Below are 17,448 nucleotides of genomic sequence, written 5' to 3'. Positions count from 1 at the left end.
AAGAGGAGCAGAAGTGGATGAAAAGTCTGTTGAAGCCAACTGCAGCTGAAGAGGCCTTTTTGGACTGAAAGAATTGGGTTTTGGGCCTGATTCTCTGGCCCAAAACATGGCTCCAAGCCCAAGCACGATTTTTGGATCTGAAAACATAAAAAAACAAAAGCTTAGCTCTTTGTTAATGGTAGCTAGTTAGACCTAAAACTATATATAATTCTAGATCTAGTTTTCAGTAGATTAATTAATTTTAAGTTCCATTTTCAATTCTTGTTTTAGATTAAGTCTTTGAATCATTGTTCTTGATTGATTAGATAAATAAAATAGTTATTTTGTCAATTTTGATTTTTGTCATTTCAGTTTATAAATCTAGTTTTAATTCTTGTTGATTATCATTTCGTAGTTTAAGTAGATTGAAACATTGTTAGTTAAATTAGTTAAGTTAGAATTTTAATATGATGTGTAGTTATAATTCAATGGGAAATGATGGGTTGATGACTCAAGGCTAAAACCTCTATTAGAGGGGTTGATGAAGCTTTGATGAAAACTTAGTGGTATAGTGTAGAAACGTTGTAGAATCTATTCCACTCTAGAAAGTCGTGATTCGCCATGAGAATGGGTGGACGACCTCACATGCGAGTTAGTATTTGGTAGAAATGCCATGAACACTAGGGATTAGAACTCAAAATTCTTGCCGTAAGAATGTAAGAATCAAGATACAAGAATCTATGCTAGGTTATTAAGTTGGATTCGAGGTGGATTCAATTCCCCTCTAATCTTTTATCTAGATTCAAAAACAATCATATTTCCATAGCATTCGTAGTTTAAATTCAACATAATCAATTTCATATTGTATCGTAGTATAACACCCTTCGTAAAGCTCTCATTGGACTTAAGACCGATTAGTTAACTACGAAAGCATTCCATGCTAGAGAACTAGGAGTCGAACAAATTTGTTACTCCACTCTATTTCGATAGAATTGAGAGTAGAAAACTTGATAAATATAGACACGTTAAAGTTTTAGTTTACTTACATTTTGAGTTTCATCGTTCATTTCGTAGGTAAACTATCATTTTATCTTTTATCAAATGGCGCCGCTGCCATCTTAGTTTCACTTTAGCATTGTTTTCATAGTATAATTAGTCATTTTTAAGTCCCATTAAACCCACCCACCCTTGTTTGATTCATACTGTGGTTGTCCGTTTTAGCATTGAAAAGTTCCGCGAAAAATTGCACTAAAAAGCGACACGGCGCCCTAACCGGCGCACACTGCACTGCGCTACCAAACCTTGAACCGACCAGCCTAAAAACACTGTAACTTGAGTTACACGGAGCCGACCGCGCTTCTAAGCGCAAGCGCCGCGCCCTAAGCTAAATTTTCCGGATTTCTACAGGTTTGTTTTGAACTTCGATTTTTAAGTTTTTCGTGTTCTAACTTGTTATTTACATAATCAACACGCCAGAAACAAGACGCTATTCATAAGCGAAGTAAGGACGCTTATTAGGTATTCCTTTCTTCCATACCTCGCATCTCCAGTTAGAGGTTTATACTAAAATATCAAGATTGTTTGGAGTGTTGTCGTGTTTAGACTTAGACTTGCATGAGATTAAGGTCTGGTCGGAGAAAAACACCGAACGTAATTAACCGTCAACGTCAACAAACAAATCTATCGAGTATACCGATCACTACACCTCTAGCTACTATTCCACCAACCACACCTGACATAATGGCTGAAGAAAGAGAGACTCCTCTCTCCGGCTTTTATAAAAAGCCTTGGCGATAGCCCTAAATCTTGCATCGTTCTAGCAGACCCAGTGGGGGATTTTCGAATTCCCCCAAACATATTTAATTTGTTACCCGTTTTCCATGGTTTAGACCATGAAAAACATTATCAACACATGCGTAGGATTGAACAAGTCCTTGCAACATTCCATCATCCTACGGTTGCTGCGGAACAAATTAAACTGAGGGTATTTCCACTACTACAGAATGACACATATACCACGGTCAATAAGAACGTTTATACCACGGTTCTTCTAAAAACCGTGGGAAATACATATATACCACGGCGGAAATTTCTTTGGTCATTGGTTTACTAGTATATGCCACAGTTACATGAAAACCATGGGATAAGTTGGGTCATATACCACGGTTAGTTTTTTTTCAGCATGAGAGTACTCCACATCCCCACTACCTTAAACATAAACAGTGGTATATAAATTTTCCACTTTCTACCGTGGTTTATAACTTTATGCCAAATAGTCAAATACGCGAAAAAAAAAATACACAGTACGAAACTCATTCAAATTGGATTCCTGCTATTCTCTCGGTCTCTCCCCACAACTTCTACAGTTCTACGACTCTTACACAACAAGAAAATGGACTTTTGCCCACGGATGCTCGGTATCTTTTGCCATGGTTATGAATCCTTGCTGATTCACCCATGATTATTGACCGTAGGTAATACACTACACCATAACAGTTTTTTTGTGACAGGGGCTTTTTCTGTTTTGTGACGCCAAATAGACATCAGAAAATTTGTGACGCCATAATAGCGTCACTATTTGGCTTTTGCCATCACAGTAAATCAAATAATTAATTTATTTATTTTTAAAAATATTTAGAAAACATAGTGACGGCAAGGAGGAGTGAGATAATAACACACGTGATGGGCATGTGCAACAAAATGAGGCGTAAACTCGAAATTGTTTGCAAAGAATTGGATTTCTTCTCGACCTCAACTCAAGAACACAACAAAGAGAAACCCTACCCTCTTAACTCTCTGCTGATCTTTTCTCCATGTTTTTTATCGATCTATTCGAACTCCACCTCATGTTCGTTCATCTTCCCCAAATTTCGATGAAATTGAACTAAAGGAAGCAGTTTGTTCATCTCAATTTCTTCATCTTAGACAAAGGTACCATCTTTCCGTTCTGCCGACCTGTAGTGGTTAAGAGCTTTCCCTCACTTTCTCTCTTTCAGTGAATGTTGAGTGTACGCTGCAGCATTTAATTTAGCGTAATTACCATTTATTTATGTTTTTTTAACACTGTGGCAGTACTGAGTTTTATATCGAATTTACTGTTGTTCAGCATCTTTATTTGCACATGGAAAATTCTGCTTCGTGCCCTTCAACTCCTCGATGGAACATAGAACGACCATTTCTCACTGGTCGTTTTCACCAGGTTTGAATTTTATCTTGCATAAAGAAAATAATAATAATAATAAAATCATCTGGATGCTCACAAGAATTTGTTTTAGGAAATAAAACCTTCTTCTCAACACACACACTATAAAGGCTATTCGAGCGAGACATTCAGGTATACAGTTTAACTCATTTTATCATCTCATAATATTATGTAAAAAAAATTTATGTACTTATACATTTCCATTTATTATAACAGTCCTGGTTCGGAAAGTCCCATTGGATGTTACAATGCTTCTGTTCAAGTAAGTTGTTAATCCTCATTTTCATAATGTCGATTGTACTACGATTTTGGACATTCAGAATGAAATTTTACTTGCTGTGTAGGAGCTCTTAATGATCGATGATCTCCTTTCTGCATTGGTTAGAATCGAGGGGAGATACACTTTAATCAAAAGAGTTAGTGGGATTGAAGTAAGTTGTTAAGATTGAGTTGGATTGAAATTGAGAAGTGGGTTTTAGTTTGTGATGTGATTTAAGGGGCGGTTTAGTTTAATTTTTGAATAGTTAAAGGGTGTTGTTGTGATTGAGTTTTGATTTTGGAGGAAAAGGGGAAATGAAAGAGAAACCTTGTGTGCGTTTTGATGAGCAATGACTGGAGGGTCATTGGGTCAGCGTGCTTCGAGTTATGGATCATTGCAACATTTGCCGAATAATAGTGTTGTTTTGCTAATCTATAATACACCTGTTGTTGTGTGTAAACCGCCAAAGATGCTTTTATCTAATGCAAGAGAGAAGGAAAAAATTCTTCCATGGATCGGTAAATTTGCTGGCCGAAGGAGGGTTGGAATGCTTCTCCTGGTTGTCGTTTCTGTTGTAGTTCTCATGTCGCTTTTGTCCGCAGTTAGTAAAGGTGCATCTTTTTGTCTCTCATTATCTTCTTAAGTTGCTCTTTGTCTGCTCTTTAAGGTATGACTTAAGGCAATGTGTATAAGCTAGCTTTCATGCTACTGATCGTCTTAAAATTTTCTCTTCTAGTGAATCATAATTAACTATTTTCATTTATAAGCTAGCTTTCATGTGATCAGTCGTCTTGGAATTTTCTTCTTTAGCGAATCATAATTAACTAGTTACTTATTCCTTGTTTATGTCAAGGTGTCTAAGGTTATCATGGATTCACGGATCACTGGATAAGTCATCAGTACCCATAGCTCTACACTACTCTAAGCCAGATAGCATCATTATTGTCGAATTTTGAGAATGATTGAAATGTGACCACCATTCCACGACCATTATTTTAGTTATCTTATATGGCAATGTGACCCACAAACCTGTTAACTGCATAACATCATAACATCTAGACTTTCTATCTCGACTTTTTTTTCCCCTGGGAATAAGAAAGATTGATTTTTTGTTGGGTTGTTACCATCATCAGAATGTATAGCCACAAATGGTTAGTCCTAATGTAACATACATATGTACATTGCTCCCTATTTCCGTTATCTTAAGCTATTGATTAGGTAATGCACGTCTGAGATGCAAATTTTCTAATTTTTAACAAGCCAATTATTACAATAATTAGTTTTGGATATTTGCTGTTGCTAGTATCCTTGTATTTGTTTTTAGAAACGATTTGGCTTTTTTTTTTGGCGTGTTCCAGATGAAGATGCTCCAGAAGGCCATGTCTCACATCATAATACTGTTCTACATGTCCAAAATAATACAGTCAATGTCAGCATCCCATCAGAATATCCTGTACATCCCCTTAATAGTGGAGATAAAGATAGTAAGAGTGCTAGTGATTCTTCATTGTCAAATAATATGCCAATACGTGGTGAACAGGAAAATCGAACCAGATCTCTTCCAGAAGTTGGAAACAATTTTCCTCCCGAGCATCCATGTGAAAACTTTGCCTCCCTCCACCTCCCTCCAATAGGAAGCGAATTGGTCCATGACGTAAGTTATTTGTTAAATTGTTATGTCCAGAAGCACTCAATTGATGCATATTACTACTATTACTAATTTTCTGTTTGATTTTTTCTTCAGCATGTCCAGTATGTTACATTCCTGTTGCGGAAGCCATAGCTCGTATGCCTGGTATCCCATCGCCATCTCCCGTACTTAGGAATTTAATTTATGTACATGATGAAAACCCAGTTAGAACGGAACCATTTGGAGGTTCTGATTTTGGTGGATATCCTTCTCTAAAGCAGAGAAATGATTCTTTTGATGTAAAAGAGTCAATGAATGTTCACTACGGATATGTTTAGGTTGACATTTGGTTTTGTATGGTGATGATTATTTGAAAAATCAAAGTCAAAATAAATAAAAAAATATTAAAAACCCTTAAACGATCTGCATCGTTCATTTGTAAATCTTGGATCTCGACTTAATCGTGTGGTTTACAGTCCTAAACCCATCAAAATTGGTGGCGATAGGAGAGAGGTTGTTGAGTGTTGTAGATAGGAGAGAGACTATTGCAGGTCCACGTGGGCTTTTTCCACAAATCTGAGCATGGGCAAAAATGTCCCAATACAGTTGAAAAAGTCAAAATTACAAGGCAGAGTCTAATTAGGAACAGATTGACGTTATGGTGTAAAAAAAAAAGTTTATGAGAATTTTTATTTTACATCATTCTATTTAAACTGTGCAGTTCTAGTGAGAGCCTTTTGGGAAAAGGGGAAAGTGAATGAAGCCGTTGAAGCGATCGAGGGGATATGGAACGGAGAGGAGTTGTTGAACCGCCGGTGTTTATTACTTAATTAGCATGTTTGCCTTTGCAAGAATGGGAGATGGAAGGATGCTATCTTTGGAGGTATATTCTTATCTATGTAGTTTGTTATCTTTAGAACTTTCATTGCTTGGAGGTCATATATTTGAACCCATAATTTGTGGCTACCCCGCCTTCAATCCCCTGTTCCCCGGATGTTTTACGTTTCTTTTTCTCGACAAAGTTACATAGTTTGATCCTCTTTTAATGTCTAATATGTTACAACCGTGAAACCGTGTAGTTCTATTTGTGTCAATTTCTCCTTATTAATGATTTTAGGCAAGTTCACCAAGTAATAATGCTTGTGGAAATGTGATCTCGCTTTGCGGGTTGAAAAGCTGAAAAAGCTTCGTCTCACTAAACCTTTGGAGGTAGCTTTTATTGGTATGATTATGTCTTGTATGATGGGTGGACATGTGGGTGATTGCATCTCAGTTTTTGAACAAATGGACAACCATTGTTCCCCTAACATTGGAACCATAAATGTTATGTTAAAAGTCTATGGTCGCAATGACATGTTTGCTAAAGCTCGAAATGTTTGAGAGGACAAAGCGGATGGAATCTGGTTTTAGTACTGTTACCTGTAGTGGTGGTTCTTTTCTTACCCCGGATGCATTTACATATAGCTCAATACTTGAGGCATCTGCTAGTGCACAACAATGGGAATACTTCGAGTATGTTTACAAGGAGACACCCTGTTGGTAAGAGATCTGTTTTGAATTTGTAAGAGATGTGACAGTTTCTTTTAAGTTAAGTAGTGTCTGTGTTGGAAGTTTAGGAATTAGGATTCACCCTTGATCATACCGAATGGTATTTTTAATTTATGTTGCTATATAGATCGTGTGTCTTTTAATCTTTTGGAATATGAACTGTCTTATGTGATTTAACAATATTCTCTCTCTCTAGAATAAGCTTATTTTATTTTTTGTTCATGATATGTTTGTTATTAGTTCACGATAGGCTTATTATAGTTTAGATGGTAATTCGAGACTAGTCATTATTAGTGCCTTGCATCACTCTTTATATGTCAAGAAATTGAATCATATACATCTGTCTATAGTTTTACAAATATTAATATGGAAGAGTAGCTAATATTTTACGAAAACCCCAAGAAATCGAGTGATTTCTATAGTTGATGTAGATGAATGTTAACAAATATAAAATTACACAGAAATGTATGCAAACCAATTTAGAAATACGAGCTTTTATAGTATGTACAGGGTAATTTCCTGTTTGAGTAATCATCAAGTCCCGTTACGCTATACTTAAAGAGCATTTAAATATTTTATCGGGCACCAGTGAGTAATAGTTTATTTATAGTTGACAGTCATGTAGATTTCTTAATCCCGCTTTTTAACTTAAAATGGAAGTTACTATAATGTGTAGGAGAAAGCATGATTAGACGCACCTCCATATCATATTTATTCAGTCATTCAGTGTACTAGTTGCAGTGATAAAGACTAAACAAAGTAAACATTGTTACTGTGTTACATCTCTTTTCCAGTCCAAAACTTGATTATTATAGTTTTGTCCATTGTTAACTGTGGGAGAGTTGCAAAAATCCTATTTTAGTCAATTTTGGTATATCATTGCAATCATAAGCAGTTATCTTCACGAGTTGGTCTGCTAATTTTCCTTTTGCAGGTAGTGCCCCTTCAAAGAGTAGACTTAAGTTATTGAATAAGACTAATGAAAAGCATCAAGGAAGTGATGCAGATGTTGTGAGTATTATACAATGAAGTTTATGAGGGAAATAGTAGAAGCTTGTTCAACTGGATCATTTGAAAATAAGGTATTCGAAAGTTTTGACAAACACTTTATTTGGCTCAACGACTTCGCCTTATTCTTATATAGTAACTCCACATGTTGTGCTTTGACTCATCCAGATAACAAATTTAGAACTGAAGGAGACATACACGCAAGATGAACTTGACGGTGTTCGACTCGATATTATTCAGTTCATCCAGGAAAATGGAGTGTTTCAGTCGGAAGCGAATGAAAATGAGTTTTAGCTATGTTCGGACCTCTCCAGTTTAATTTATGAGTCTTACTTTTTTAATTTATGAAAAGGAATTTGAAGTTTGTTTTCTTAGTGCGCTCAAAAAATTAATGGAAGTTTTTTTTTTTATTATTATTATCTTTTTTTGCAATGTTTGATAGTTTATTGTACATTTTGGAATTTGTTGGGAAGATGGAAATGTTGTATGTAGGCAAGCTGTGTAAATTTTGTTATGCAAGTTCAATTTTTAAGTGGAAGACTGTTACTAGTATTATTATTATTATTATTATTATTATATATATATATATACACCACAGTTTGGCATAAACCATAGTGTTTAGTATAACTATATACCACGGTATTATAACACATACACTAATATAAACCACGGTTTCAATAGCTTATATGCCACGGTTATGTTGACAACCGTGGTATATGATGGGTATTACAAACCACGGTTCTTTGAAAAACCGTGGTATCCGTTAAACATATATACCACAGTTTTGTTATTATTATATACCACACCACCTATTGTCACGGTTGTATAACAGTGGTAAATATATTTATACCACACTTAAAAACAGTGATATAAGTGTCATTCTGTAGTAGTGTTCCCTTCACCTTAGCCGATAAGGCAGTGTCTTGGTTAACTGCCCAAGTGCCTAACTCTGTGGACTCGTGGGCTAAACTTGTTCAGCTGTTTATGGAACATTTTTACCCACCCCTAAAGACGAATGCGATGCTTTCCAAGATTTATTTTTTCCGACAGAATCCTCATGAATCATTTTCTGAGGCTTGGAATCGTTTCACCGATCTGCTTATAGAGTGTCCACACCATAACCTAGCAAAACACACGTTAGTTCGTGCCTTTTTCAAAAGACTTCAACAGCACCATAAAGAAGTCCTTGACATAATGAATGGGCGTAGTTTCCTAAGTAAAGGAGCCTCGGAGGCTTACAAATTTTTAGAAGAGCAAACTAAACGCCTAATAACAATTGGGGGTAGTGATGATATCCCCCGCCTCGCTAGTTCTTCTTCAACAGTTAAGGCACGCAGGTATGTTTGAGATGAAATCCGATCCAGAACTTAAAAATTTAATCAAATCTCTAACTAAAAAGGTTGAGGCTATTTCTATTCAACAAAAGCCTATCCCCGTCATGAATGTAAACTCCAACCCATGTAATTTCTTTTTGAGTCCTGAGCACCCTGACTCCTATTGTCCTCTCGCCTATGAACAACAACAATCAGAGCAAGATAATGTTTGCTCCATTAATAGCTATCCTATTCCTAATACCCCATGGAGACAACATCCCAACTTTAGTTGGCGAAACAATCAACAAGTTACACCTCCAGGGTTTAATAACCAAAATGTTAGGCAAGCAAACAACTATAACCAAGCTTCACCTAGACAAGGACAAGGTCAGGGGAATTATAACAATTATAACAACCAAGCGCGACCATGACAAGGTCTAGCACAAGGTCAGGGTAATTATAATAGTTATAATACCAATAGAGGTATCGTTCCGGTTAACAATAGTAACTATCATAACCCACCCATAAATAATCAACGTGAGATAGTTCCATTCCCACCACCTGTGAGTACTACACCATCACAACCGGATCATATAGACGCCTTTACACAGATTACCCAACAACTTTTCCAATCAATGACTCAATTAGGGCATACAACAATTAGCCCAAGAGAAAACCCAACCAAAAGGCGTGTTTCCAAGACAAGCGATAACAAACCCTAAAACAGCAAACACAGCCTTTGAGGTAAACGGTAACACTAGTACGGAAACTACAATTATAGGTGACCTTAATGCCATCACCACTCTCCGCTCTGGAAGAGTGGTTGATAACAAAGTAACTATGCCTATAGTTACCCCATCAGTACTCCCTACACCGGATATCGAACTAGATATACCGAAATAGAAACTAAAGAGCCTACCACTGTAGAGGTACCAGTTCAACAACAAACTAAGAAACAGAAAGCCAAGGTTACACATCAAGTCGAGCCATACGCTAAATATAGAGCGAAACCACCGTTCCCTCAGAAATTAGCCATGCTAACCAGGGATACAAACTTCGAGGAGATTAGGAACGTTTTCAAAAATCTAACGATAAACCTTCCTTTTCTCGAAGCTATTAAAAAAAGCTACCTAACCACGCTAAGTTTCTTAAGGAGTTGTGCACTACTAGGCGAAGACAAACATACCTAAAGACGCCTTTCTAACTGAATAGTTCCCAACTTTATCCGAAAAATAATGGAATTGTTAAGTACAAGGACCACGGTCGATCTATTAATAAAATGCACCTTAGGAGATTCCCACCTAACGACCGCTTTATTAGACACGGGGGAAGTGTTAACTTACTCCCCGTATTATTTGTATAAACAAATAGGCCTACAAGAAATGCAACCTACAAAAATAACGCGTTGCAATTAGCGGATAGGTCAATTAAGTATCCTAAGGGTGTAGTGGAAAACGTGCTTGTTAAGGTTCGAGATTTCTACTATCCCGCGGATTTTGTTATCCTCGATACAGAAGTCACTAACGACTCTGTACCGATCATCTTAGGGCTCCCCTTCTTGGCAATTGTCAACGCGCTTATAAATTGCCGCGATGGTAAGATGTCCTTATCTTTTGGACATCTTACTGTTGAGGTAAATGTTTTTAAAATGATGAAACAGTTACCAGATTCGTCTATAGATGGGGAGGTTAGCATGATCGAGAGCTTAGCTCAAGATTATTTTAACAACACTTTTCCCGTAAACAATATGTACAAATTCCTTTCTTTTAGAACTTCAGATTTTGTAAATGACTCCTACTTGGAGGAAGTCAACACCATCCTTGAGTCCACACCAATTGTAAAACCGCCAGTCGCTCCATATACTGAGTATGAAGACTTGCTACCTAAGCAAGTTTTCATTATGCAAGATGAGGACCCTGACGAAACATCTGTTGATTTTCCTTCCACCCCAGTGCTTAAACCTCTTCCCCCGGAGTTAAAATATATTCAACTTGATCCCGATGGTAGTCATCCGGTAATTATATCTTCTCTGTTATCTAAGAATGAAGAGACACGTTTAATCCGGGTGATTAGGGAACATCGGTCTACGATTGGTTGATCCCTAGCCGACATTAAGGGAATTGACCCTAATGTTTGGCACTCTCGTATCCATTTGGAGGATAACGCGAAGACTTCTTGCGAACCTCAGCGTCGCTTGAACCCTGCCATGAAAGAGGTGGTTAGGGAAGAAGTCTTACGATTACTCGATGTGGGTATCATATACCCAATCTCTGATAGCGAATGGGTAAGCCCCATTCATGTAGTTCCTAAGAAATCGGGAGTTACCATGGTACGTAACGGAAAGGGTGACTATGTTGTCACACAAGGTCCTATGAAATGGAGGATCTGTATTGATTACAAACGTTTAAATGCTATGACATGAAAGGATCACTTTCCTTTACCTTTTATAGATCAAATGCTCGAACGCCTAGCTGGTCATGCTTTTTATTGTTTTCTGGATGGCTACTCAGGCTATTTTCAGATTATTATTGATATTGATGACCAAGAAAAGACTACCTTCACATGTCCCTTTGGAACGTATGCCTATAAACGAATGCCTTTTGGCCTTTGTAATGCTCCTGGTACCTTCCAGCGGTGTATGCTTCATATATTTAGTGACATGGTAGAGCGCTTTATGGAAGTTTTCATGGATGATTTTTCTATCTATGGAGACTCCTTCACAGACTGCTTGTCTAACCTGTCTAAGGTTTTGACACGGTGTGAAGAAAAGAGCCTCGTTTTAAATTGGGAAAAGTGTCATTTTATGGTGAAAAAGGGCATAGTACTAGGTCACATTGTATCTAGTGATGGCATCGAAGTAGATAAGGCCAAACTAGATAAGATAGCGACTCTACCTAAACCACGGACTGTCCGTGATATTAGAGCCTTTCTAGGCCATGCAGGTTTTTATAGGCGGTTTATTAAAGACTTCTCGAAAATAGCTAGGCCTTTAACTAATCTGCTTTTGAAGGATGCAATCTTTGATTTTAATTTTAACTGTAAGCAAGCTTTTGAAACTTTAAAAGCCTCCCTAACCTCTACACCAATTATACAGCCTCCCGATTGGTCTAAACCTTTCGAACTCATGTGTGATGCTAGTGACTATGCAAATTGGTGCGCCTTGGGACAAAAACTAGATAATAAGTCCACTGTTATTTATTATGCTAGTAAAACCATAAACGATGCTCAATGGAATTATTCAACTACCAAAAAAGAATTCTTAGCTGTCATTTATGCTTTAGATAAGTTTCGTCCTTATTTGGTTGGTTCTAAAACTTTAATTTACACGGACCATGCAGCCTTTAAGTACCTTCTTGCAAAGAAGGATGCTAAGCGAGATTAATCCGATGGATCCTTCTCCGCAAGAGTTCACATTAGAAATAAAGGACAAAAAGGGGTCGAAAACGTAGTTGCCGACCACTTATCTAGACTCACAAACGACGACGATAATAGTGATTCCGAGTCCATACCGGACTCTTTTCCCGACGAAAGCATCAGATGCTATTTTTTCAAAGACCATGGTATCTTTGACATTGTAAATTATTTAGCGGCTGATGTTATGCCTTATAATTGGTCAAGAAATAAACGTAAGAAGTTCTTGGCCAGAGTTAAGTTATACTACGGGATGAGCCCTACCTTTTAAGTATTGTCGCGGATCGATTATTCGCCGTTGTATTCCCCAAAGGGAATATAATGAAGTTCTATCGCTCTGCCATGACAAAGAGTGTGGTGGCCATTTTAGTGGGATGAAAACAGCCGCTAAAGTTCTTCAATGTGGATTTTATTGGCCTACCCTTTTAAGGACGCCCAAGTGCATTGCAAGACGGTATTCGCTGCCAACAACTTGGGCGAATCACGGCGTAATATGATGCCATTAAATTTAATCTTGATATTAGAAATTTTGACGCGTTTGGGGCATTGATTTCATGGGTCCTTTCCCTGTTTCCCACGGTTTCATTTATATTCTAGTTGCCGTGGGATTACGGTCTAAATAGATAGAGGCCCTAGCTTGCCGTAGAAATAACCATTAGACCGTTGTATTTTTTACTAAAGAATATATTTTCTGTCGGTTTGGCATTTCTAAAGCCATCATTAGTGATGGTGGAACACATTTTGCAAATGTTGAGTTGTTGCATCCCTAGTGAAAAAGTATGGAGTTACACACAAAGTAGCAACTCCTTATCATCCACAAACTAGCGGACAAGTAGAAGTTTCTAATAGGGAAATTAAAATGATTTTAGAAACAACAGAAACCCCGATAGGAAAGACCGGTCAAAGCGCCTATCGGATGCCTTATGGGCGATAAAACTACTTTCAAAACTCCTATAGGTATGTCTCCCTTTAGACTTGTATTTGGGAAACCATGTCATTTGCCAAATTGAATTAGAGCACCGTGGCTCGTGGGGCTATAAAAGCCTTAACTTCAATATTGATGAGGCAGGTGTCAAATGCAAGTTGCAATTGAATGAGCTTGAAGAAACTCCGAGCGATTCTTACGATCTCGCTGAAGGATTATAAAGCTAACATGAAACGTGTTCATGATAAGCAAATCTTGCGAAAAGAGTTTGTGGTCGGTCAAAAGGTCTTGCTTTACAACTCCCGTCTACATATTTTCCCAAGGAAACTAAAAACCAGTTGGTCTAGTCCTTTTCTGGTTACTGAAGTCACCCCTTACGGGGCAATCACCTTGGTAAATCCCAATGACAACAGTACCTTTCAAGTTAATGGTCAACGGTTAAAACATTTTCACGAACTTCTGTCCCCTGATGTAGAGGAAGTCCTTTTACAGGACCCTATCTATGAGGATTGACCTTTGTCATTTGGTGTACTTTCTTTCACTTCCATATAGTGGTAAGTGCACCATTCAGGTAACCGGGCCCTCCCTATGGAGTGTGTGGCTGTATGTACCGGATCCTAAGTCCACGGTTAACATAATTCACGCTTTTCACTTTTGCATGTTTTCTCGGTTTTGAGTCATGTTCCTCTATGGGGTGAATTATGTGTTTATTGTTTTTCGCTTTTTCTTATAATAAACTAATAAAAAATAAAAAATCTAAATCGTAGAAATAGAATCCAAAAGTCTTGTGTTTTTAAAAATTTTGTGTTTAAAAATTTGTTTGGGGTAAAATCGGTCTTTCCATCCGGATTGCTCGAACTTTCCATTTGTGTTGCTTAGGCCCAGTAGTGTAGTTCAATTGGGTTGACGTTATCTAAAACTTAGATTTCCTTTGTTCGCATAACTTACGTCACACACGCACTTTGAGGCATTTTTCCACCTTCTTATAAGTCACCCATGGTTGGAATTGAGTGTTTTATGGATCATTGGATTGGAAATTCTCTACTGATCATTTCCATAGCTCATTCGCCAAAATCGGGCCAGTAACGAAGCGGCAAATTGAATTTGAAATTGCACGAAAAATCGGGAAATTTCGGAATTCAAATTGGGCTTGGGCCCAAAATCGCGCGCACTAGTAGCGCACCTGCGCCCCCTTCCTTCCCAAAAATGCACATTTCTTTCCTTTCCAATCCCGCCGGTTACCAAAGTTTAAAACAAACCTTGAACACCAAAATAAAAAAAAAAAAAAAAAAAAAAAAAAAAAAAGAAACCTTACTACACCCACGCCAAGCAATTCAATCCAACTGAAATCTTCTCCAAACCATTACCACCACCAACCCCAACAATTTTAAAACTCCGAAAACAGCCACCAATTCAAGCTTCAACCTGCCATCGTGACCACCATCGCCACCACCGTGTCTTTGGTTGTTTTACATCAAACTTCGCCTCCCCCAATCCTAAAACCATTGGTTGTTTCAAAACTTCAATGGCGCTTACGACGAAGAATTTTGCCGAGCACGCGCTTGTCGCCGATGAATTTCGCGCGCCATTTTACGACGCGGAGATGATTAGGAGGGATTGAACGGACTGTGGTACTTTCGACCGAGGAGTTCTATCACTATGATTTGGTTGAACAGTTTTATAAGAAGTGAGAATTGGAGGGGATAGGATTTTCATAAAGGTAGCGAGAACGAGGAGGAAAGTAACGGCGACAGTTGTTATCGAAATGTTAGGAATTACGCTTTGAAAGCAACCTAGTAATCTAACCATTTAGGAATCCCAAGATACCGGAGTTCCCGCTTTGATGAAAGATACCGTCGTGGAGGGTGAATACAATCCGACATCTCATTCGTCCGCCACCAACCCCGAAACCAATCAACTAGTCAGAGCTCGGTGGGGTCGGTAGGAACATCCTCGGGAAAGACAAAGTCAGCGATATCGGTCTGAAATGTCTGCACGTTCCCTGGATTTTGCAAACAAATAAGTATAATTTCTGCATCCTCGATTTAATGTCTAATGTGATTAGAGGAGTGGGAAAGAGCTTGGCGCCTCTTCCCGTATTGATCACTAAGATCATGCTCTCCTTTAGAGCTGTCGCAAAATCTGCTCCTATTAAGATCAAATTGCATTCTAATGCAAGTATCTATACGGATTGCATCCAAGAGACTTGGCCGTTGTCTGAAGGAAAGGTGGTTGAGTCGGAGGATGAAAGGGAGGATATGACATGTCTGGATGACGATGCATTAGATAGTTGTAGTTCTAATTTAGAACGCATGCAAGTGTTGCAAACTGCCTTGCGTTGCATTTATGGTATTTGTGAAAATATCCGAGATAGACAGATTGTAGTTCGAAATAAGCAAACGAACCTTCAGACGAGACTTGAAATGCTCGAAAGGGGTCAGGACGATATCTTGTCTAACTTGGAGACTATCCACCAGCATCACCAAGCCCCGTATGCAATACTCAGGACTGAGATGGAAGCACAGCGCTTGTTCCGAATAGAGATGCTACGACGCATGCCACCCGTGGAGGATTCTGTTTTAGCCGAGTCTGAAAGGCATGAGCGTCGTCGCCGAAAGACAGATGGCTCAAGCCATTCTCCATCCCAGGGCCAATCTCCATCTCAGGGTCCATCTTCATCACATAACTAGGTGTTCACCATCAGTTTGTGTTCGCTGTTATTTCATGATTTTGTTTTATTAGTTGGATTTTAATTCAGTTGTTAAATTTAAATATTAAGGTGTTTGTTTTATTGGATGTGCTTGGTTGTCCCTTTCTAGTAAGGGGGGCATCCTCATTGGTCCAGAAACAAAAAAATGTTTGGTTTTAAATTTAAATTTTAATATAATTGGTTATTTTCGAGTTCTGCTTGTTTTTATCATTAATCTCACCTTCCCGACTTGATTGGGGGTGGTAATATTTATATCGAGCATAATTAGTTATATGATCATCTGGCCAGAAAGTTGTCTTGGAGGAAAGGTTGAGAATTTGGCGATATCGGCATATCTATGATTTTGTGTGGTGGTAGCATGAAATCTAGGAGAGTTTAGAAGTTACTATTCTAAATCCAAATTATAAAAGATACCGGGATTTTTAGAAAATCAAGAAGATGGTTTGTTTCGTTTTGGGTTTGGAATTTTTCTATTTCCAGAAATTGCCTTAAAACAATTTGGCAACTTGCCGATTCGTTTTGGAAGCTCAGAACCTATTTAAACTTCCTTCATTCTACACTAACAAACCACACTACACCCCACCATCATCCCTCACCTTTCACTCCAAGCTTTTCCTTCTTTCTCCTTTAAACTCTTGCTTCAAAGATTCTTACGCTGCTTTTGCATCGATGCAGAGCACACCTCATACAGTACACTTTCAGAAAGTTTACTCAGAGCACGACCCGCGCCCTCCTTGAGTGCGACTCGCGCACAAACACTGTAATTCCAAAAACCCACGAGCCGATCGGCTTCAAAGCGACCCAGCCCGCCATCTGTTAACACGAAAAATTCCAATTTTCTCGAGGGTCATTCCGTGGATTTTGGAACTGTTCAAAGAGTCGTTGAGATGACATCTCCTATAGTCATACCTCAAGAGTCTTTTCGAAGACGTGTTGGGGAACCGAGACCTATGGACATTGGTTCCGGCACGATCCTCTGCGATTAGGATGGCGCCATCTACTCGGTAAGTGATGACGATTCATATTCACCACAAATTTTATTGCTTCTTTCTATGACCACGTTAAATTCTATTGTAATCGGGATGGAGAACAAGAATTCTCTCGTCAGAGTCAATGACACGACACATAAATTCAATAAAAATGTGGTCGCTTTAGTTTCGTGGATTACCAATACGATCCTGCTCACACATGGGCATATATGACCGATAATGCATACCTTTATGATTATACATATTTCCATGAGTATTATGGGGAGGGTATTTCGAGTAATGGACCGGGCTTATATAGCATTGCCCTTGGTAGCCTTTCCCTAAACGTAGGCACCACCATATTATTCATCCCGATGAATATTTTGGGGAATGGCGCTTCATTTCTGCAAACAAGATCTGCTGGTGACATTTTCCTCGCTTTAGGCGAGGGGCGTCGCCGATATGAGATTCCCCGAAGTTTTAGTTGCTAGTCTT

At 38.3% G+C, this 17,448-nt stretch overlaps 1 protein-coding gene, 1 long non-coding RNA gene and 1 other non-coding gene across 3 annotated transcripts; 2 read left to right on the top strand and 1 right to left on the bottom strand.

Moving 5' to 3' along the window:
- Nucleotides 1-2,781: 2,781 nt before the first annotated feature.
- Nucleotides 2,782-5,408, top strand: LOC147492668 (putative hexosyltransferase MUCI70). The gene is made up of 7 exons (XM_086567585.1): nt 2,782-2,910; nt 3,086-3,178; nt 3,255-3,313; nt 3,398-3,443; nt 3,526-4,051; nt 4,799-5,098; nt 5,185-5,408. Exons 5-7 carry the CDS (start codon nt 3,790-3,792, stop codon nt 5,406-5,408), a joined length of 786 nt encoding a protein of 261 aa, XP_086423711.1. The 5' UTR covers nt 2,782-2,910; nt 3,086-3,178; nt 3,255-3,313; nt 3,398-3,443; nt 3,526-3,789.
- A 2,150-nt stretch (nt 5,409-7,558) lies between these two features.
- On the top strand, nt 7,559-7,952 carry LOC147492667 (uncharacterized). Its single transcript, XR_015200244.1, has 2 exons — nt 7,559-7,700; nt 7,795-7,952. It is a non-coding gene; the product is annotated as an uncharacterized LOC147492667 (long non-coding RNA).
- Nucleotides 7,953-8,646: 694 nt separating this feature from the next.
- LOC147492666 (small nucleolar RNA R71) lies at nt 8,647-8,750 on the bottom strand. Its single transcript, XR_015200476.1, has one exon. It is a non-coding gene; the product is annotated as a small nucleolar RNA R71 (small nucleolar RNA).
- Between the last annotated feature and the right edge of the window lie 8,698 nt (nt 8,751-17,448).

This window comes from Coptis chinensis, chromosome 6, assembly GCF_015680905.1.
Source record: "Coptis chinensis isolate HL-2020 chromosome 6, ASM1568090v1, whole genome shotgun sequence".
Lineage (NCBI taxonomy): Eukaryota > Viridiplantae > Streptophyta > Magnoliopsida > Ranunculales > Ranunculaceae > Coptis > Coptis chinensis.
Note: the sequence above shows the minus strand (reverse complement) of the source record. Positions and strands in the feature narration are given on the sequence as shown.

Coding starts and splice junctions, on each gene's coding strand:
- LOC147492668 (XM_086567585.1), top strand. CDS start 3,790: ATGACTGGAGGGTCATTGGGTCAGCGTGCTTCGAGTTATGGATCATTG. Junction 4,052..4,798: donor TTTGTCCGCAGTTAGTAAAG/GTGCATCTTTTT, acceptor GGCGTGTTCCAG/ATGAAGATGCTCCAGAAGGC. Junction 5,099..5,184: donor CGAATTGGTCCATGACGTAA/GTTATTTGTTAA, acceptor TTTTTTCTTCAG/CATGTCCAGTATGTTACATT.